The following is a 22793-nucleotide window of genomic DNA, read 5'->3' as shown; positions in this document are numbered from 1 at the left end:
GGGAGGAGATTGAGAAAGCTTACATAGTAGTTAAGATGAGATGATAAAGCCAGAAGTAAAGCACTAGTTGTGGTAGGAGAATGAGAGAGGTGGTTTAAGGAAAATTCAGGAGGCAGACTAGAAAAAGCTTTATGAATGACTGCTTAAAGGAGGTGAGAGAGGAATCCAGAATGACCCACATATTTCATGTCTGTATAAGAACTGGTAAACTATGCCATCAACTGAAACAGAGAACACAAGTAAGGAGAAACTTCTGGGTGGTTGGGGTGATGGAAGAGGATGGTGGGATTGATCTGATACGTGAATTTCTTCAGCAGGCCGTTAAACATTTGACTGTGAAGCTTGGGTAAGAAAGCTCTCTACTGAAAGTAGAGGTTAAAACTAGGAGCATCCTTCTTTGGGCAGTTAGGAAGTCCCTCCTTATTAATCATTCTCTCTCTGGCCACTATAAGTCTTGCTTGATTTTACCTGGTTCTCAAAATGTGGACTACCTCCAACAGAGTTACACAGGGTGCCTGTTTATAAAATCAGACTCTCTTGGTGGACCTAAGGACACTTTCCCCTACACTGAAGTTTGAGAACCACAACCTTAAGTTATTCAGAGTATCTCCTCTTAGTTCCATACAAAAGCTCTTCTGATATTTGAAGCAATTATTACATCCTCTTCTCTGTTTTACAGAATAAATGCAACAAGCTAACTCAATGAGTTAGTTAATCCCTTCTCTACCCTGATCATTCTACATAATGGTTCCTCTCATTATAACCTTATAAACAATACAGATATATAAGATAAAAATCCCTTATGTTCCTACCACTCAGAGCTAATCACTGTTAATATTTTTGCTGTAGATCTAAGTGATTTAAAAGGTATATATATGCACACAATTTTTATAACACACTATCATAGAATCTAATTTATCTTTCAAATCCATTATAAAGATCTTTTCATACTATTAATAATTTTTAGTGGTTTTCATGGCTGTACAATAAAAACTACACTTTGTTTAATAATTCCTTATTATTGGATATTTAGGTTTCCAAATTTGCCTATTACAAGGAAGCGCAACGATCGTCCTTTTACCTCTTTAGTTAAATCCATAAAAATTTACATTCTCATAATCAAAACCAATATTGTTTTTTTCCTTCCCCCTTAAAAAAAAATCTCTGTAGGGGTGCCTGGGTGGCTTGGTCAGTTAAGCATCTGACTCTTGATCTAAGCTCAGGTCTTGATTTCAGTGTCGAGAGTTCAAGCCCCGCACTTTAAAAAAAAAAAAAAAAAGTAAATTCCAAAAGTAAAATGAGGCCTCTTATTATTGTTTTAGATTGGTTTTCTACCTTTACTAGTTGGGCTGAATTCTTTTCTGTTCACTGTTCAAATCACTACAATCTTGGATTTGATAATTTTATTATATTTTTCTATTATTAAATACGGACAATAAGAAAATACCAGGTATCAGAATTATGAAAGGAAATTATGACAAAAATCCATAATGTATGTGTTAAGGACTTGGATGAGCAAGTGAAAACACTCTGTAAATAGGAATAAAAAGAACGAAAACTACACAAATGGGAACAGAAAACCAGCTTTTCTAAAATTCAAACACCATGTCATTCTGCTCTTAAAAGTAAATGCTAGAAGACTGCCTGATAAAGATGACAAATTAAACATGTGTATATTATTTTGCTCCTTTCTGAATCTTCAATTAAGCTTCATAAAATTGATTTTGTTTTTATAGGCACACTCACATGAGCAAAGAATGGGAAAGGAGATAATAGAGTTTTAGAAGCTGGAAAGAAGACAGATGAATGGTAATGAACTTGGAAGACCTCAGAAGGCCAACTCATGAGGTAGAGTCAGTGAAAGCCTGATTTGAAAACAAAATCCTTAAGAGGCTCAGGATCTAAGTCACCCTGGAAGGTGGAGTAAAGGGAGATGCTAAAAATAAGGCTGGTTGAAGGCTCTTTGAGAAGCAACTGGATCCCCTTCCCACACTTCCTGTGGAAGAATGACTAATCTACCCCATGCTGACAGAAAAATGCAGAATTAATTTCTGGAGAGAGGGTCTCCTGACTGCCTACAACAGACACTGCTGAAGGTGGGGTTACTAACCTTCAGTCTTCTCTCTCTCAGCTCCCAGGCCTTTACCCTATAAGCAAGGGATCAGTAAAGCCTTCTCCGAAGAACCTCATCAATGACAAGGGGCTAAACAGAGACTTAAAAGATCCTGACATTGGGAAAGCTGCTATTACCCTACAGCGAAGCTCACAACTCATAGTTGTTAGGCCCCAAACATATCCAGAGCTTCCGATAGTTTTTTGGCCCCCTACTTGAAACTTGAGCAGACAAGCACAAATTACAAAACATTTGAAGAAAACTTCTAATATGAAAGATGGAGACCAAAACAAATTGAAGGGCAAAAAGCTATACAGAAGAAAATCTATGTGGGGAGAAGAAAACTTAAAACCTAATTAATATTCTCAGAGATGACAGAAAATATTGCCTTTGTGAAATATAAACAGGATGCTATTAAAACACAAAAGGACTATTCAGAGAACAAAAGGAATTCTTGGAAACATGACAGCAGAAATAAAACATTCAACAAATGGGTTAGAACGTGAAACTGAAGAAATCTCCCAGAAAGCGCAAAAAGACAAAGAAAAAGCAACAGAGAAAAGATGAGAAAATCAGAGAAACAATCCTATAGGTATAACATCTAGATCACAAGGATCCTAGGAAAAAAAAGGGAGAGAAATCTTCAACCAAATAATTTAAAGAAATTGCCCAGAATTGAAGACATGAGTTTCCACTATAAAAGGGGCCATTGAATATATATAGCACAATGGATAAAAACTATTCAACCAAGACCCTAATAATGGAATACTGAAGCACTGTGAACAGAGAGAAATAAGATACCAGAGAGAGAAAATAAATGATTTAGTCTTTTCCAACAGCAACACCACATGGTGACTGTAGATCAATGCCTTCAAAATTTGTAAGAAAAAATCTTTTTTTAAAAAAAAAAAGATTTTATTTGTTTATTTGAGAGAGAGAGAGAGAGAGAGAGAGAGAGAGAGGGAGAGCACACACAAATGGGGAGGGACGAAGGGAGAGGGAGAAAGAATCTAAAGCAGACTCCGCCCTGAGTCTCCATCCCAGGACTGGGAGGATCACGACCTGAGCGGAAACCAAGAGTTGGATGCTTAACCAACTGAGCCACCCAGGTGCCCCAAGAAAAATGATTTCTTTACCAAGAATTTTTTACCCAAACTTGCTTAAGAAACCACTGGAAAAGATGCTTTACTATATCAAGAATACAAACTCAATAATAGAAAGACAGTAGGGGGAAAGGAATTTCCAGGAATATATTATATAGCAGACTTAGAGGACAACCAGATCAGACAGAATAGTGCCACCCAACAGACAGTTATGTGGAGGGCTGTCATCACCAAGGTCCCTTTTGGCATTGTATCTTCTTTTTATCATAGGGTCAAATGCCTGGGTGAGCCCAGATTCTGATCTGTGCATGTTTGCCTTGACCATTTACCGATGGAAATCCTGGCTCTTTCCCAACTTCAATCCTGTACCTGCCTTATCCAAGTATTTACTTCATCCCTAGATATATTCTGCTTTGCCTTACTCCTGAGGGTTGGAGTTAGGCCCTAGCTCTCTTAGGAGAAAACACAGAGCAGCCCACTCCTTCTGACTATATTCCTGCTGGAGATCCAGTATTGAGCCATACTTTAGTTCAGTGTAGTAACCATTTGTGGTTAGCCCCCTATTCTCCAAGACCCATTCTTGCTCAGGGACTTCCCTAGGAGGGCTTTTAAATTCTTCAGGAAGCTGAAGCTCAACACTGTAGAGCCTCTGCTAGGATTATTTTCTCCTGGGAGCCTTTGTCGGAAAGAGGCAATATCACACTCTTTTACCTAGCAGGTTTATGTCTGTTATTTGGCTTTTATATTAACTACCTTTCTTACTCACATATACACAAATAATGGTTAATAAAACATTTGAGGAAAAATACATCAGAACAAAAAATAAAAATGAGAGAATATAACTCTAGAGATAGAATGTTTAAGACAAAGTGAAGGAATCATGAATTATATTTAGAAGACCTAGGACACAAAACTATTATCATCCTTGAAATTTACTTGTGTGTCAAATTATTTGCTTATCCTATTTTTTAGTTTAAACACATAGAAAACTTAGCCTCTCGAATTATCTAAATTCTCATACTCATAATAAATCTGTGTGATACAAAAAAAAGCAGTTACCGTATCAGGTTTTCCTCCCTTGTTTAAGAGAGACAATCTCTACCCCTTAGTTAAAATGTCATTATTCTGAATCAGGTTACTACAAATAGTGTTTTAACAATACATTTTTCTGTTCTGTTACTGAATCATTTCTAAAGTTATGCTAATACTAAATAGGAATTTTGATATTTTAAGAATGTCTCTGCTTATTCTATGCATATCGCTGCAATAAAAACTAAATCTTGTCTAAAACATATTCCTCTTGGAAGAGACAGAACCTGGAATCTCTCCGTGTATTTTATACCTGGGCTAATGTGGCAATCTGTGGCTGGGCTTGAACTGTCATTTGCTGGTTTTCAGCTTCTGTTACAGCTGCATCTCCACTCTGCTGGTTCTCTGCTCCAGATTCCATGGTCATTTAGTTACCTACAATAATATGGAAGAATGTTACAAGCACTACAGTGCTTTGTGCTTTTGTGACTTTAAAGGCAAATTTCAGGTTATAAATAGGTATATGGGTGGTTAGGTTAGCAAATGAACTCAGAAATCTAGTTAAAAAATAATCTAGCTGAATTATTGTCAAACTTGTCCAAGTCTGCTAAGCTGTAGAAGTTCTAGTCCCCTCAAAAACAAACAAGCAAACAAAAAAACAGGAAAAAAAAAACCCCCAAACCAAAAACCCTTTCTTTTCCCTCATTGTTCCAGCTAGACGGAAGAAGGGATTCCTCTCTTCCATGAATCTCCCCTATTTGAGGGAGGAGGGTGCCAGCAAGATTCTAATTTTTTCAAACTGTAGTCATCAGGTATGGAGAGAAGGTAGAGAGTAAAAGTGAGCTGATACCAGGGTCTATGAGATATTGGCTTTATGGTACTTCCTATGAGGGTATTCCCTATTATAGGGCAGAAACAAAAAATTATAAGCTACTTTCAAAGAAATTACTGGTAGTGGGACAAAATCAGCCCAAGTTGTGGGGTATCAAGATAGAAAAGTGGAATAAATAGCCACAAAGCCAACTCAGAGACCCCAAACACTGCAAATCTTAGCATTCTGACACCTCACCCCATGTACACTGTGCAACACTACATATGCACACACACACATGAAATAAAATTTTAAGTTAATCAAGGTTGCTCTTTTTTTACTTTGGGACCCTGCTTTGCTACTGTATTTATTGGGTAATCTGGTACTGAATGGCAGCAAAAGTTAGTGGAGAACAATTCTTAGCAGCAGCAGCAGCTACATGAAGAGGAGATATTTCTGATAACAGAAATAAATAAACTTCTGGTGATAATCATGTTTAAAGGATTTACAAAAAAAAAGGATTACTTCTCACTTATGTACTACCATTATCATTTAGTGCCTGGCATATTACCTGTCAAAAATGCATTTATTAATAGTGATGACTACCTATAGTGATTCCGTAAATAACACAAAACCCCAATACTTTTCCAGAATTTATATTTATTTTATAACTCTGAAACTGATAATCAAAATTGCGACTGATCCTTATGTGATTACTACATGCCATTGGAACATATCACATACTAATACATTTTGCCATCATTCACAGGGTTCTACAAAAAGTTTTAAGTGACAGGTAAAAATGGAAGTAAAAATAACTCTGTGGAAAGGAGTATAAATAATCTAGAAATACAGAATCCACAAAAGAGATGACAAATGAAAAGATCAACAGACTCGACCACATAATTATTTAAAATATTCATATGACAAAAAGACACTAAGACAAGTGCATAGGGAGAAAATATCCGCCACATATAACCGACACAATTAGAATACAGAGAAACTACTAGTCAGTAAGAAACTCCATTACTGACTAGTTCACGAAGATGTATGTTCAAGGATATTCACTGTAGCACAATAGTGAAAAACTGGAAACAAGTATCCACCATTCGAAGGACTATTTGAGAAGTTACAGCAATGAAAGAGAGAAGTCTATGTGTAATGTAATGACATATAAAGTTTTCCAAGACAAACTGAGTGGAAGGGCAAGTCACAGAACATACTGTAAAAGAGAACTCTACTTATGTAAAAAAAAACAAAGACAAAAACAAAATAAATTATTGTAAAACGTGTCCCATGTATATGCATCAAAAAAGATGTGGGAAGTTATATACTAAATTGCAAGTGGTAGCTCTGAGGAGAGGAAGATATGGTGGAATTGGATAGGATGATGACTTTCACCCTTTACTTTTTTGCATATTTTAGTATTTTATTTTCTTCCCATCAGCATCATTACAGGATTACTTGTACAATTTAAGATTTTAATACCGGAAGTCATGAATACCATTTTGAAAACTATGAACCAAAAACTGAATTTCAATCATGATTTTGAGATACCTAGATACTTTTCATATGAAACTACTATTTTTGTTTAAATCTTGCCTAAATTGTTTACCCCATATTTCCAAAGAGTAAAAATACTATGCTTAAAAATTATCAAATAATTTTATATTTGGGATAACTGAGTTATATACTTACAATATGTACTCTTTTAAACTAAAAAATTTAAGAAAGACATAAAAAATAACAAAGCAACATCAACAACAAAATGGTTTATGTATCCTAAATGTTGTTCATACTTTTGGTCTGCGAGAAAATGGCATGTGAAAACAATAAAACTTAATCTCAGGAATAGTAGTAGTGAATCCCATTTGAGGACAAGACTGAACTGAGTCAAGCTAAGTAAGGGGAGAAATCCATAAACTTTTCTTCATCTTCTCCCTAAGTCATCATTTTAATGAGAATGAAGACAAATACAAATTTATCATCATAATACATCCTTCGTAGACAGAGTATGCGCCAACCATTTTTGAAAGGCTTTATTCCAGGCCATGTTTTTTGTTTTTTTTTTTTTTAAACCTGTGCTGTCATTCATATAGTTTCACTTCCCCATTTGATTAAAAGCAATCTATGGCACAGATCATATTTCTTTTGTTGTTTTTATACAACACCAGGACTATTTTTTTCTGACATTTAAGATATAGGGCATCATTATAATTTTTTGTTGCAGAAAATAAAATGTGACATTATTATAATAAAGAAACAAAACCGCTAGTTAACATAAATAATTACAGCTACAAGGACACATTCAAAACAGGAATGTGATCTGCATTCTTCTTCCCTCCCCAACTAGGTAAAATTCTTTAAAAAAAAAACCCAAAACAACCAAGTGTTATATTTCCAACGGATATGATTCTCTCATATAAACTGCCAGTGTTTTATTATCATTTCTTTCATTCAGGCAGACTACTAATCTTTTTTATTATAACTGTTAGCTCGAGTAGGTATCAACATCCAAAGCAGCAGTACAAATACTGTCTTTCATCAGAAAATTCTCAAAGTGCTTTTCCCAAAGTTCAGGTGAGAATTCTTTAAGGAATAACAATTTGTTTCAGATAAGCAACTCACTTACTGAACACAGACATTATTCTTTTGGCCTTTACCATGAAGGTACTGAAATGGTCTCTCAACTAGACTAAACTAATATTTAAAGTGGGTGTATTCTTTTTGGACTTTGAAAACTTTTGCTCTTTTCTGTTTATATCTGCAGGTGGTGAGAAAAGAGAGCGTACAGTATCACATATCTACAGTCTTCAATTTTTCTCCCAACCAAGGAGCAGTCTAGCCGGAAGTGCAGCAGCCAGACACAGGATCAATTACTACAGCCAATATGTGGATTTCCAAAGTTGTTTGAAGAAAGGAGATTTTTTTTTTTTTTTAAGATTTATTTATTTGTCAAAGAGCGAGAGAGAGCGTGTGCGCACAAGCTGGGGAAGTCGCAGGCAGAGAGAGAAGCAAAGCGGCTCCCGCCCCCGGCCCCCCAGCAAGGAGCCAGATGCAGAACTTGATCCCAGGACCCTGGGATCATGACTCAAGCTGAAGGCAGATCCTAACTGACTTAGCCACCCAGGCGTCCTAAGAAAGGAGATTCGTAATTCACTACACGAATGCTTTTCAGGAATACAAAAATTAAAAAAGACTGAATACTATTATAAAATAAGTAAAATCAGGTAAACTCAGAAAGAATATTCTACAAATACTGGGCCTGGAGTATTAGAAACAGGTTGGATCTTAGAAATCACTGAAAATCTAGTATTAGCTTGACAGTTTGGGGATTCTTGTTCTTCCAATAATTTGGGAGGTACTGATATTTAAGATTTGGGAATTTTCATGATTTACCCCCTAAAAATTACCATAAGTTTGAAAACAGTAAGTTTACAATAAATTTCAAAACAGTATCATGCCTAAAAGAAACAAAAATATTTAAGCCAATTCACAAAGATATGTATCATTTTGCTATAATGCTCTTTAGAGTTGTGCCTCTTAATATGAAAAATAAAAAGTGAAGTGATTCTTAGTGTTATTGAGAGAAATAAACAATGCTGCTGTGAGTAGTGGGGAAAGGGAGGTTAACACTTGGTGGAAAGTTGGATCTGTCATCAAATGGTCATTGGAAAAATTAAGCTTTTTGTGTTTGAGTTTCTTCATCTGTAAAAACTAGAAAAATGAATTAAAGAGCTCTTCCAATTTTCAATGCTCTGATCCTAGTAAATGACACATGATGTATGTACACACACATAATTATGCAGGCCTCTTAATAAAACAGTATATATAATAAATGAAGCATTTCCTTTTACTCTACAGTAATATATATAGACAGTAAAAGAAAATAGATTCACTAAGAATAGGTCACCTAGCTTCTTGATCTTGGATTAATACAGAGCTATTACCACTTACTGATTTATAAAATCATGAGAATGCAATACAACTTGAGATAAATAGTGGTACTTTAAAAAAATGCTACAAGACCAAACTACTAGTCAATAAAGATTTTCTCACGTGGTGGACAGTGTCTCTTTTACTCATTGCATTGTTCTGGTCACAGCTGTTGTTAGTTATTAAATAGTTTTACAGTCCCCTTTCATAATTTTCAAAGAGGAAAAGAAGTTTTTTCTTTCCATCTTAGAAAGCTTCAAGAAACTCACCTAAGACTATATCACTTTTGTAGCCTTTACACAGTAAAGACAATATTTTAAACTTTAAAATGTAGTTTAGCGGGGCACCTCGGTGGCTCAGTCATTAGCGTCTGCCTTCGGCTCAGGGCGCGATCCCAGCGTTCTGGGATCGAGCTCCACATCAGGCTCCTCTGCTGGGAGCCTGCTTCTTCCTCTCCCACTCCCCCTGCTTGTGTTCCCTCTCTCACTGGCTGTCTCTCTTTCTGTGTCAAATAAATAAAATCTTTTAAATAAATAAATAAATAAAATGTAGTTTAGATAAACCTCTCAGTAAACTGTCAAATGAGTGCTTCCATGACATTTTAAAGAAGAGAAAATGTACTCCAACAGTCAGGAGAGTGGGGGAATTCCACTGAGGATGGACACAGCACCAGAAATTTGTGGAAGGAGGGTAACTTTTCTGATAAGAGAAATGGTATGAGTAAAGGCTTATATTAGCATGCCTTTAAAGACACGAGTTAATCAGTGGATGTGTCAGATTCTGTACAGAAGCAAGGAGAGAAGACAAATGGTAACAGAACAGTCACTCTAAAGCAATCAGCAACTACCTACTAGGACAAAATGAAAACTGAGAATAATGTCTCTTTAAAGTTACTGGGTTTAGAACTTTTATATTGCAATGAATTTTACTTCTACTCTATATAGCAGCAATATCTCCTAAGAGAATTCACCATTAGTAACTAAATAAAACCAACAATATCTTCAGTTTTAACAATTTACATTATATAGATTATACCTGTATTAGGGTTACCATATCTGAGGATATGGTATATTTTAGGCACCATCAAATTACCGGGGAAAAAGAAATACACAAAATAAATTTTTTAAAAAACTTTGTCATTGTGGAACTTACATTCTTGTGTGTGGAGCAGGGAAGAGAAACTAAGTAAAATGTATAATAAATCAGATGGTGAGAGGTATTGTGTAAAAAATAAAGCTGAGGGCATCTGGGTGGCACAGTTGGTTAAGTGTCTGACTTGACTTTGGCTCAGGTCATGATCTCAGGGTTGTGAGACCGAGCCCTGCATTTGGCACCACATGGGATTGTGGAGCCTGTTTAAGATTCTCTCTCCCTCTGCCCCTCTTCCACCTCTCTCGCTCTCTAAAACAAACAAACATATAAATAAAGCAAGCTGAGAAGGATGCTGAAGGGATTTTCAATTATTTTTAAAGCTAACAAGTGAAACCCTCGTTGATAAAGTAGTGTTTAAATTCACCTACTCAACACCTATACAGAACCATACCAAATCAGGAACAATTTCTGGAAGTACTATTTGTACTGCCTCTACCAAGTAAACCAAACCTCATCAAACAAGAAAGCAAGTCCATATCATCACTTCTGCTTAAAAATTATTAAGCAAAAGGAACGAATGCTGCAGATCGTCACCTCATTCTTTTTCCTTAAATATTTTGACCTTTAGGAAGTGCCCCAGTTCTTAGGATCCTAAGCATTCTATTCAGGTTCAAGTTTATAAAAAATAAATCCATCTCCCCCCCAACCTAGTTTACTTTTTTTTTTTAAAGGTTTTATTTATTTATTCATTCAACAGAGATAGAGACTGCCAGCGAGAGAGGGAACACAAGCAGCGGGAGTGGGAGAGGAAGAAGCAGGCTCATAGCAGAAGACCCTGATGTGGGGCTCGATCCCAGAACGCCGGGATCACGCCCTGAGCCGAAGGCAGACGCTTAACCGCTGTGCCACCCAGGTGCCCCCAACCTAGTTTACTTTTTAATCCCTTACATCTATAACCAATTTAATCCAGTTTAGGATGAGATGAATACCTACCATATTCAGAGAAATGAACTATGAATTTTTTTTAAAGATTATTTATTTATTTATTTGACAGAGATAGAGACAGCCAGCGAGAGAGGGAACACAAGCAGGGGGAGTGGGAGAGGAAGAAGCAGGCTCATAGCGGAAGAGCCTGATGTGGGGCTCGATCCCATAACGCCAGGATCACGCCCTGAGCCGAAGGCAGACGCTTAACCGCTGTGCCACCCAGGCGCCCCAATGAATTTTGACTGAAGAATAATGCATCCATAACTAATGGAATATATGAATACTTGCTGTGATTGTTAAAAATGTAAATGATCTTAATTATAAATGAGAAAAAACCTCCCCCTGCACCCTAGCAAGTGGCTGACTCCTCCTAAACTCAAAAGCCCAGGGATTTAAGGATATCACACAAGCAGCAGTCTAAAGTCTCCACAGTAACCAAAGCAAAAGGCACATCCGGACACATGATTTTAAAACTATATGACTATTTTGTTGTCATAGTCAAATATATTACTAAAAATATTTTGCAGAAGTATACCTAGAAAGGCCATGGGTGATACAGAATATTTTGTACATATTTTGTACCTCTTACTTAGTTTCTAAGATATTATAACCGATTGAAAGCATTGCTAACACATTCTCAACAACTCCAACATGTCTTGATTAATTTCCTAAAGTGTTATGATTACTTTACTAAAGAAAGTAACAAAATGTTCAGGTGCTACACAACGGACTTTGGCTTTCCAAGAATCAATAACTATGTTGCACTGCCTTTTTTCCTCTATTTTTTTCCCTGTACATTTTTTGGGGGTTGTTAACTTTGAAATATTCGCCATTTATCATATGCTTAATCTAGAGCAACTGAGGTGTATGTAATCAATACTGGAAATTTAGCAATGCTCCAGGTTTCTGATGCTAATAATAGTCTCGGTGGTATTAAATTTAGCATATCTTCACCGAAACCAGAAAGGAAAATAGCTGATTCAATGTTGTATGTGTATACATAACATGTAGGTACGTACATACATATGTACGTACACACACACACACACACACACACACACACCTGCAACACAGATATCAACTTCAGCTTTAAAATTTTATTAAATTAGAATAATCACACACTATCAAAATGAAGTCATATACATTTTTGGAGAAAGAGTATTAACAGGAAATGTGATAAACTAAAATAAATTGGTGTCTTTATTAAACTAAGTAAATTCTGACAGAGTTTTAGAAACAGTTTACTCTGTGCTCCTACCAAAGTCCTTCTCCCTTAATTAGGAGAATAAATCCATACTTCTGCCTCTAGTCTAGATACTAAAGAAAGGTAAGAACAGTTAGTTATACATGAAGCTAATTGTATGATTTGAACTTGATGAGATTTAAACATTTACAAGACAAAATAAAAGCCTGGAAATTTGCTTATATACCTTAATAAATTCTTTGTATTAATAGTAAATCAGTAAAACCCAACCACCACTACCAAAAAAGTCAGCATACAGTAACAGGGAAACTTTTCAATGTTATTTAATAAAATTAATTCCCTGAATTACTTATTCACTGGACTGAACTCAGAGAAACTGCTTTAAGCTCAATATTCATATTTTACAATTTATTGTACTTCTGTAATCACCACAGTATTTAGATGCTATTTTTAATAAGTTATTTTTACATATGTAGCATGTGCTTGTACAAGAAAGACACTGTTCTCGAAGTATTTAACAGAAGTGAATTAGAAAAACGTTACGTAATTTATAGAAATGTACTGCATGATGATAGCCATCCTATAACATGTGACTATTTCTATAGTAACTTTCAAGAGAAAAGCTTTAGTGCTTTCTCAAATCAAAGTTATTATTTTCTAAGTACTGGCAAAATGTATTTGCCTTGTTTGCCTGCAAGTAAGACTGACTACTCACAGCTCTCAAACAAGCCTTCATGTATCTGGTCACCAAGAGACAAACACTGTTGCTTAGCAAGGCAGCAACCATGACTGTGCATTATTTTAGATAATAACATTTTATCCCATCCCGTCCCATTTTCTTTCTTTCTCATCCAATACTATGTTTACAGCTTTTTACATGTTAAGCATTTCAAAGACATGATCCTACACAAACTTCCTATATGAAGTTCTACTAAATGGATTTTTTGGAGATGAATTTTTTTTTTTAAAGGAAAAAAGGATTATACACCTCCTACGAGCAGTTACTTATAGAAAAGCATTTTTGTGTTGACTAAAGAGTGAAACTGCCTTCATATTTTAAGTTCTGATTCATAAACTAGCTCAATGCTAAAACTGTAAGGACCCACAAAAGTTATGCCCTGAAGTTAAATATTTAAAGCCTACTATTCCACTTACTCAATAAAACCTGCGGGACTATGTGAAAATCACTATGTTCAACTGGAAAATGAATATCCAAGTGTGTTTATAAAGTTAACATTTATTATTTTGACAGGTCTGTTTTGTACTGAATTTTGAAATGCTATTCTTGGTGAATTATTTACAAATTAGACATGGAAGAGTGACAATTCACTTTTCCTGAAGTGAGACAGCACATGTTACAGGAAGAGTCATAAGACAGGAATCCCGGTTTTAGCTCCGACTTCACAGATGGAGAACTAGACATGTTAAGAGATTTGCAAGGAATTTACAAGACTGCAGAGGTATACCACATAGTCTCCAATATTATAAAATGTGAAGAATTTTTTGTATTTGGCAATGGAACAGCATGGACAATTAAGCCACATGCTAAGCATTTTTTTTTGGCTAACCATTTTTATTATGTTTTGCTTGCTAGAAAAAGCCCAAGCACCTAAGGCACCAAGAATATATTGGACTACATTTAAAAATTAGCCATGGTAAAGCTATAAAGCCGGTAAATTACATGCAGACAACAGCAAAGACTTTATGTACAGTTCTGATAAAAGAGTCACTTCAAGTTTAGATATATTTATTCCTGAAAGAATCAAAATCAAGTCCAATCAGTGATGTACTGTTTTTTTTTTTTTTAAACCAACCTGGTGGTGATTTCTGGTAAAGTCATTTCAATTAATAATAAAATCTCATGACATTTCTCATGTCTCAGAGGCAAAAAGGATTAGTAAAGCACCAGAGTTTAATGAAAACTTGAAGCAGAAAAACTTCTTTTTAAGCTACGGAAAAATGAGCCTAATTTCCTTGGCTTTGAAAAAATAAATCTGTAATTTCAGTAAGTTTTAACTGTCTGAAGCATGTAAGTCTGCTTCCTTTACTGGGTGCATTTCTACAGGAGGACTCTTTCCTGCCCCCTGCCTTTCAAAGTTGTGACCCTCCCAAGAGGGAATCTTTCATTAAACAAATACATTTTCTGTGCCTATTACATAATAAGTGTTCTGCCAAAAACTATGGGGCCTAGAGTTTAAAACAGACAAAAAATTTTCTCTCAAAGAACTTACAAGCTAACAAGAGATAAATATGTGTTATACAAGAACTTACACACACACACACACACACACACACACACACAGCTGGTCAAGGATAAACTAATCTTTATAACTAGGTTGCCTATCAATTCCCTCCAAACAAGTAATTAATAACAATGATTTAAAACCATAAAATTCCAGTTTGAAATGACAGATATACAATGAATTATGGGAAAAAAAATAAAGCATGAGCTGGCTATTTATGGTAACCTTTCTACCGATGCTGATCTTTTAAAAATATTTATTTATTTATTTATTTATTTATTTATTTAAAGTAGGCTCCACGGCGATCATGGGGCTTGAACTCATGACCCTGCCATCAAGAGTCAACAAACTACAGAGTGAGCCAGCCAGGTGCCCCTCCTATTGATGTGGATCTAATTAATAAGATAATGAAAACAATGTATTTTTTTAAATACCCTGGCTAGAATACTTCGTCCAAGTGAACTTTTATAAACCTAAACTATTACTTTTTAGGAACAAAAATCCCAGTAATCATTAATAAAGCCAGAAACATGAAACCTTTCTTCACAAAAAGATTATGCTACAAAAACAGTGATGAAGACTATATGCTTACTGTTATTTCTTGCTCAGGGAAAAGGCTCTACCAGCAAATAAATGATTTAAGCTCTCAAGGGCTCAGTTTAGTCATCTGTAAAAAATGAAGGAGTTACTATTCCCTTAATGGTAAACGTTGGTTAAGTTTGAATTCCCCCAATATAGTAGAGTTTATGAGAAATACACTATACCCATACAGACATCATAATAAACTGTTCGTAACAAATAATTCTCAAAATATGGTACTTCAAATGAAAATGTTTCACTGAAAGTTGTTATAGCTTGATTTGTACCTCATTCTACTTCCATGTCTTCATCTTTATTGTCCTTGCCACTACCTAGAACAAACTCCCTTTTATCACTACCTATCCAAGTTCTTTAGTATTCAGTTTATATTCTCACTTTCTCATAAAACTTTTCTTCACTAAATTCCTTCTCTTCTAAACTTATGGCCCTTCAAGACAGTAGTGAAGAACTGACATTGTGCCATGCATACGTCCTTCTTTCTTACACTGCTTTTGTCATCTCCGCTATACTGTATGTAGGTTCTCTGAGGGCAGGAGCCATATACTCAGGTTTTACTGTTTACAGCAACTAGCACAATGCTTCAATTAATATCTATAAAAATACATAACTGAATAAGTTTTCTTACGATTATTTCACTTACTATAAGAAGTCAACGGTCAATACATGTTCACTGAATAAATGACTAGACTGATAAATGACAGTAAGTTAAACCAAAGCCATTAGTATTACTGGTCACAGCAAACAAAGCTGCTACTGATACTTTCAAGGAAATGATACTCCTTTAGGAGTACAAATAGTTCGGAACAAATAACAATTTTCACTTCAGTGATAAGCAATGTATTTTTGAGTCTCCTATTTGTCAATCATTTACACAAATAGGGATAACAACCCTCAGAAATAATGGTTATTCAGCTTTGGCTAAATTACAAGCATTTTTAGTTATATCTATACCGTCACATAATTATAACCAGAAACTCACAGATAACCAGCTCATTAGAAATACTCTTAAAATTGAAGAAAGAAATCTTAGTTTCAGAGAAGACTCATTAACCTTTGGGCAAGACATTTCCTATTACCATCAACTTTCAGATCTACCTTCTACTTGTACACCAAGGTCATTCTTAGCAATTTTAAGGTCCCACTTAATCCTCTCTTCTACAACAACGTTATCAGTCTTTACTTCTCGCCTTTTGGCAAAAAACTCACCATCAATCCCTCACACCTCTTACTCTCTAAACCTTGCTCTTTATATTAGATTATTCAGAGATCCTAATTTAATCCAAGAGCAGAAAGAACACTTATAAGCGCTTTTCATCTTTGTTCAGACAGCCCATCTCATTCATGGTAAACTCCTTTATTACTTCAACTCAACCATAAGAAAAAGCAACTCGGGCATTTAAAAGTTTATCAAGGAGTATTACTTTTCTTAGGTTGAAATTCATGTAACTAGCCCCAAGAACTGATTAAATAAATGCCAAGGGTAATTTTTCAGCATTGGAGGTGTAAAATAGTGTCTTTTACTTATTTGTTGGAATAAACACCAGAATATGAAAGACTAGTAGCCCCCTCCCTTTTTTTTGATAACCAAGAAGACCCGTGAGTAAGACTCTAGGTAAAATATAACAAAACATATCTCTACAGGGCCACACCTGCAGAGCTAAGAATGCAAAACAAAACAAAAGAGAGTGTGTGTGTGTGTGTGTGTGTGTGTGTATTAAGGGGAGAAGCATTCTGAAAAAGGAAATCCAAAAGCTACTCTTTATCCAGGTTTCAAACATGTCTCAAAAACCAACACTTACAGATAATAGTATAGAATAAATTCAAAACCATCTTTTCTTCTTACAGCTTCAGAAAGTTGACCAGGATTATTAGCTCTTCTATCATGACTGAGTTAGCATATAAAACTGGCAGAGGAAAACAGTCATTTTCACATTATCAGTTTGTCCCTTTAGTTCATGATCTTTACCTCCACCACAAAAGACAATTTACTGATTCCAGGATACCGTGAGAAATCATTTAAGTCTCTGGCTGCCCATAGGTATGTTTCAGAAGGAAAATTTTCTGCCTTTACAGATTTCAATTATCTATCTCCATCCCCCCCAAATCTGTAAAGACGAGTGCTTTGTAAACATTTTGGCTGCTGAGCAGGTAAAAACCAAACATGTCAATATTTTATATAAAATACTGTAAATCCTCAAAATACTGGTAAGGCGATATTCTTACATTAAGAAATTTCGCACATCTGTCAACTTGAGCATACAAAAAATGAAATACACCACAACAGGTTCATTTAATGACTTTTTTTGAAAGATAAGAGACTTGTGTGTGTCTCTGCTGCTGGATTATTAGTTATCATTTTCTTTCTAAGTTTAATCAACTTAAAACACAGCATATGTATTTTAAAGATAAATATACTAACTTCATGTAAAATGTACTATAGTTAAATACTACTTAGAAGAGCCAAAAAGGGGCGCCTGGGTGGCACAGCGGGTAAGTGTCTGCCTTTGGCTCAGGGCGTGATCCCGGTGTTATGGGATCGAGCCCCACATCAGGCTCCTCCACTATGAGCCTGCTTCTTCCTCTCCCACTCCCCCTGCTTGTGTTCCCTCTCTCGCTGGCTGTCTTTATCTCTGTCGGATAAATAAATAAAATCTTAAAAAAAAAAAAAAAAAGAGCCAAAAAAAGAGAGAGGTACTGAAACTTGTTTTGTGTTCTAGTTGAGATGAGTATTACTTGCTCCAGTTAGCTGACCAGGGACCTCCAAACACACACACACACGCATCATACACAATCATCTAAGCGGTAAAGTCTAAGTAAACAAGCATATAGGTGAAACTCATTTATTTCTTGCTATTTATATATTACTAGCTATTATTTATTGCTATTTACTTAGGTATCAAATATAAAACCCACTGATAATTACACTAAGAAATACTGGAAAATCATCAAAGAAAAAGTTAATGAGAATATAAGAAAAAAAAACACACACAGGGGAAAAAGCTAGCACCCTAATCAGCATTACTGGGTAGTAATATTGCATGAGAATAGTACACTTTAAAAAAAAAAAAGACTGGACTACATGAGATGTCTTTTCTCATTTAGAGAAAAAACTATAGACACTTTTTGGCTGCAATAATAGAAGTCTGTTCAGTGTACAAGAATCTCAACAAGAGAGTTAATTCAGACTGAACTTACTTTGTGAGTTAACCTTTATACAACTTACCTTTTCATGCACGTCTGGATCATTTCACTAAAACTTAAAAACTAGAGCTAAAAAGGTAGTAAGGCAGTTCAAATAACCACTTCCTGTCAGAAACTGGTATTTCTCATTTAAAAGAAATGTCTTTCATTTAAAGAAATAAAGGCATAATGACAGATTCCCTTAGCTTAAAAGGTCATACAAGACCTAAAAATAAAATCAGCTTACTAACTGGTTAATAAATACAGGTACAGCCATACAATGAGATGCCTCATTAAAAAAAAAAAAATGAAGCTTTTCATGTACTGATATAAACCAATGGCTAAGCCATTTTAGGTGAAAAAACAAAAGCAAGATATAGAATAGTGTAGATGGTATACTATCATTTGTAAAAAAAAAAAAAAGTGTGGAGCATGGGGTGGGGAATACATACAGTATTTGCTTTTACACGGATAGAATTACCTTTGAAAGGACCAAGAAGAAATTGGTAATACTTGGGCAATGGGAATGAGCATGAAGGTCTATCACATGACTATCTGCTGTATTACATTTTATGATTTGAATTATGGACTACCTGAATGAATTACTTATTAAAAAAATAAAACTGGAAGTATAAATATATAATCTTCCTTTCTTCCATTACTTCACCAAGGGTGATCTGATCTCTCCTTTGTTTTCTTATGACATATATTCTGCCTTATTAATCATCATGTCCCCAAAAGTTCCTTGAGGGTAGATATAAAACAGTGTAATTCATCTTTGGATTTGTTGCAGCTTCTGGCTGAGTGTATTAAATGTAGTAATAATAATAATGAATAATTTTTAAAAAGATAGGAAATGTTTGTTGAGCACTTGTGAAATACTAGGCATTTAATATGTATTAACTTATATAACACCCACATTTCTACAAGGTAGAAATAGTACATTTGTGACCAAGGAAATTGAGGAATGGAGAAGAAATTTGCTGAAGGTCCCTCAGACAGGAAGTTAAAGCTTTAAGATGAATAGCTATCACTGAGTCCCTAAGGAGGTACTTTATAATTATCTCACAGCCCTATAAAGTAGGTGGTATTCTAATTTAACAGATAAGGAAACCAAGGTTGAAAGATTTAAGAAAATTCACAGGTCACAAAATTTCTTGAGGGTAGGCACATGATAGTAGTGGCAACAGCAGGAATGAAACCCAGGCCTGAGTCCAAACCCAATGCTCTTTCCACTAAACTACATTCTCTGTCAGAGTAAATGCTAACTATATATTTGAATTACCACGAACTACTGCCTCAAGTGATTCTGCAGTAGAGATGAGTTCACACATGAGTAAGGAAAAAAAAACTTGCATTTTTTCCATTCCCGGATTATCTAGTATATTCTTAAATTCAGATTTGAGCTCTAACTATTCAATAAAGAAGCCATCACTGGAAGTGACACTGTACATCCAGAAACATATGCTTCTAAGACTTTGACACAGGCTCCTACAAACAAGTCTATATAACCATATCTGATAAATTATTTTATGGAACAAATGAAATTATAAAATTCAGCAATATAAATTTTCAGCAAGAAAAGGAAGGTACCATTTTATGAATCAGGTTTCTAAATTTCCTTAGGTTCTTAACGTGGAAAAAAAAATCATTAAAAAAGGGGTAACACCAGAACTTTAAATTTCACAAGAAGTGGCCCTTTAACATTTTTCAGTGTGTCTGAGTCAAAGATTTATTCGCTTTTTGAATAGATGTATCCATTAAAAAAAAAGGGTACAAATAGATTTAACTGTAACTTTTACTGATCCCTGAGAAGTGACATAAATGTAACTTATAACCATGCTCCAAGTGAACATTCAAATATTTATGAATATAAAAGTCTGAAACATTCCACTTGGAATTGCTAAGAGTTGCACATTATGAATCTATGAATAAAACAAAATTTAAAAGATCTTTTGGATAAGACAAGAAAAAATCCATCAGAAAACTTTTTTCCCCTTTTAATTCACAAAGAAAAAGTCCCTGTCATACAGTCTCTGTAAGGGAAAAATATTCTACTCAACTGATGCTGTCTTGCAGAAAATCTTATGGAAAAACAGTAATCTATGGCATCATCAATACTATAATTACTTCAGTGTTTGTAAATAAAATCACCTCCCCCATCCTTATGTAAAAACTCTTTACTGCATCTTAATTAATTTTCTCAGCAATAACATACTGCTAATGTGTGGTTTTTTAAAAAAGATTTACAATAAAGTAGGTTTTGAAAAAGTGACTTGGATACAGAAAAATCAAAAGACAGTGCTTCTATTACCAATCACTATTTATTCTTGAGAAGAAACCTTGTATGTATCAACCACAATACTATCCTACTATGACAGTATTTTTAAAACAAATAACTTGTTCATCTTTTGCACCACCTAAAATAACCGTTTTGGCTTTACTTTTAAAGCAGGAAATGAGCTGTGAGTGTAAAAAGATTTCAATAGCTGGCAACTAAAGTATCTTTTACACCAAACCTTTAGAAGGCAGAACTGATGCAAGCTTAAGGCTAGGATAAAATTCTAACTTCTTAGGAACCTATCACAAACTTAAATAGGTCATATTCCAGGTCCTTTCAAAACTGTCTTTTAATCTTCAATGTGTCAGTGATTTTTCTGCCGTTCCTTTTTCCCAATAGGCAAAGAAAAAATAAGCCTTGTGGTTTAAACTACTGTCGGTCCCCGGCTGGAGTTACTTATTGCATGGGAGGCAAACACTGGATACTTTTAAATGCCTATTTTTAGAATTAGTATTAATCAATCTCTTGTTTAAGTTTAGACAGAAACATGTGGGAAACCCGGATCCAGAGGATTACCCAAACTCGGTCCCCCCCCCCCAAAGTGATGTAAAACAAAAGTGCATCGGCTAATATGCGTTTCAACGAAGTGTTTCAGAATGATAGATCTCAAGGATTATTACCTTACTAAAAGGGTTAAAACCGAAACTGTTTTCAAACACCAGCTTCCCTTTTACAGGATCCCAACAGTTTTTTTAAAAAGTTTTACAAATATGTTTTTTCTTAGCACCCCCTTCCTCCCCAAAGAATGCATTTCCATGACTACTGACTTAAAAAAAGAATGAGGGAAAGAGTAAAAAAATTATATTAAAAAGCACGGCTCTCATCATGTCAACTAAGCAGAAAAGAACAGAAAACAGTATCTCCCCAATGGGGTGGGAGCGGGGAAAAAGGGCATGAATAAAATACAGTACGAGAGGAAACCTTTGGTTTCGAACTTTATTGCACAAAGAGAGTGGAAAGAAGAGTAGGTCAGACGTTGCAGCGCTTCCCCTCGCGAAGCGGGCATGGCAGACACCGAGGCTACCGGGAAGGCAGGCACCTTCACCTCCTCTGCCCTCAACTGTCGCCTTCTTCCTCCTCCACCCCCCGCGGGCACCCCGGCGGCGCTGCCCCGGCGGACGGCCGGGCCAGGTCGGGCCAGACCGGGGGCGAGGCGGGCGGCGGGGGCCGGGCGAGCGGACGGGCGGCGCGGGGGGCAGCGCCGGGCCGGGCGGGCGGCGGGCGGCCTCCCCCGGGGCGGCTCCCGGCTCCCGGCTCCGCGCCCGGCCCGGCCCGGCGGCGGCGGCGGGAACGCGGGCGCCAGCTCGCCGCGGCCGGCCGCCCGCACACACCCCCGGCCGCCGGCTCCCACCCCGCCCGCCGCCCGCCGCCCCCCGCCATGAGCGCCGCCGCTGGCTGCAGGCAGAGTCGCTGCCGCCCCGGCCGCCGCTGGCTCCAGTCCGCCGCCATTATTCTTTGTTCGCTGCGAGCGGCGGCGATGTTGTGGGGCTCGGGCGGAGGCTCCATCTTTACCGCGGCCCCTCCTGCGAGGGGAAGGCCCCGAGCGCGGGTGTCCGGCGCCTCCCCGTCCCCCCTCCGTCCCCCCGGCTCTCTCCGGCTCCTGCCTCCTCCTCCTGCTCCTCTTACCGGTGGTACAAGCTCCTCCGTCACTGCTTTCGTTCGCGGCCCGGATCTCGCTGGAGTTTTATTCTCTCCCCCACGTAACACACCGCGTCAAACTACACCTCCGCCGCGTCACTCACCAACACTCCGCTTCTCCCAGCCGCCCGGGCCACAGGCAGCAGCAGCCGCCGCCGACTGAGGAGCCGCAGCCAGGGAGCCAGCCAGCGCCGCCCAGTGCCGAGTGCGCAGCGGCCGCGCACGGAAACAGCCGAGCTCGGCCCGGAGGAGCTCGAGCGGCCCCGCCCCCCGCGTTGGAGGCGGAACTTGCCGAAAGCCTTCGGAGTCCTTCGGCCGAGGCGAAGGCGTTCCGCCGGGATTGGGGTGGTGGCTAAGGTGGGAAGGGACGGGCGGGGGAGGAGTGGTCTGAGCCCCACCTCGCCGTTTTGCGGATAAAACCCGGCGGCGGCAATATGCAGGAGGAAGGCGGGTTCGCGCGTGGCCCTGTGGGGAATTCCCTTGGGGTGTCGACGGCTTGGTGGAAACCCCCGCGCC

At 37.2% G+C, this 22793-nt stretch overlaps 2 protein-coding genes across 16 annotated transcripts in view; one reads left to right on the top strand and one right to left on the bottom strand.

The window, feature by feature from the left end:
* Window positions 1–10125, top strand: part of METTL21A (methyltransferase 21A, HSPA lysine) — a 64661-nt gene extending 54536 nt beyond the window's left edge. For 4 of the 12 annotated variants that reach the window (XM_048214282.2, XM_048214281.2, XM_026492085.4 and 1 more), the window contains one exon: window positions 7827–10125. In XM_048214282.2, coding sequence (XP_048070239.1) covers window positions 7827–8146 — 320 coding nt within the window. In that variant the 3' untranslated portion in view covers window positions 8147–10125. Of the gene's footprint in view, window positions 1–1736; window positions 4527–7826 lie in introns of those variants that run through there. The other 8 variants (XM_057304371.1, XM_057304361.1, XM_057304353.1 and 5 more) reach the window with 4 other exon arrangements.
* Window positions 1–22496, bottom strand: part of CREB1 (cAMP responsive element binding protein 1) — a 60042-nt gene extending 37546 nt beyond the window's left edge. For 2 of the 4 annotated variants that reach the window (XR_007188466.2, XM_044381220.3), the window contains exons 1-2: window positions 22382–22479; window positions 4559–4680 (exon numbers count right to left, since the gene is read on the bottom strand). Coding sequence is in view for 2 of the 4 variants with exons in the window: in XM_044381220.3 (XP_044237155.1) it covers window positions 4559–4672 (114 nt within the window). In the remaining 2 variants the exon portion in view is untranslated. Of the gene's footprint in view, window positions 1–4558; window positions 4681–22381 lie in introns of all 4 variants that reach the window. The other 2 variants (XR_007188467.2, XM_048214280.2) reach the window with 2 other exon arrangements.
* Window positions 22497–22793: the final 297 nt, after the last annotated feature.

The sequence above is a fragment of the Ursus arctos genome, unplaced genomic scaffold (assembly GCF_023065955.2).
Source record: "Ursus arctos isolate Adak ecotype North America unplaced genomic scaffold, UrsArc2.0 scaffold_1, whole genome shotgun sequence".
Classification (NCBI taxonomy): Eukaryota; Metazoa; Chordata; class Mammalia; order Carnivora; family Ursidae; genus Ursus; species Ursus arctos.
The sequence above is the reverse complement of the archived record's forward strand: the minus strand, read 5'-3'. Positions and strand labels throughout refer to the sequence as shown.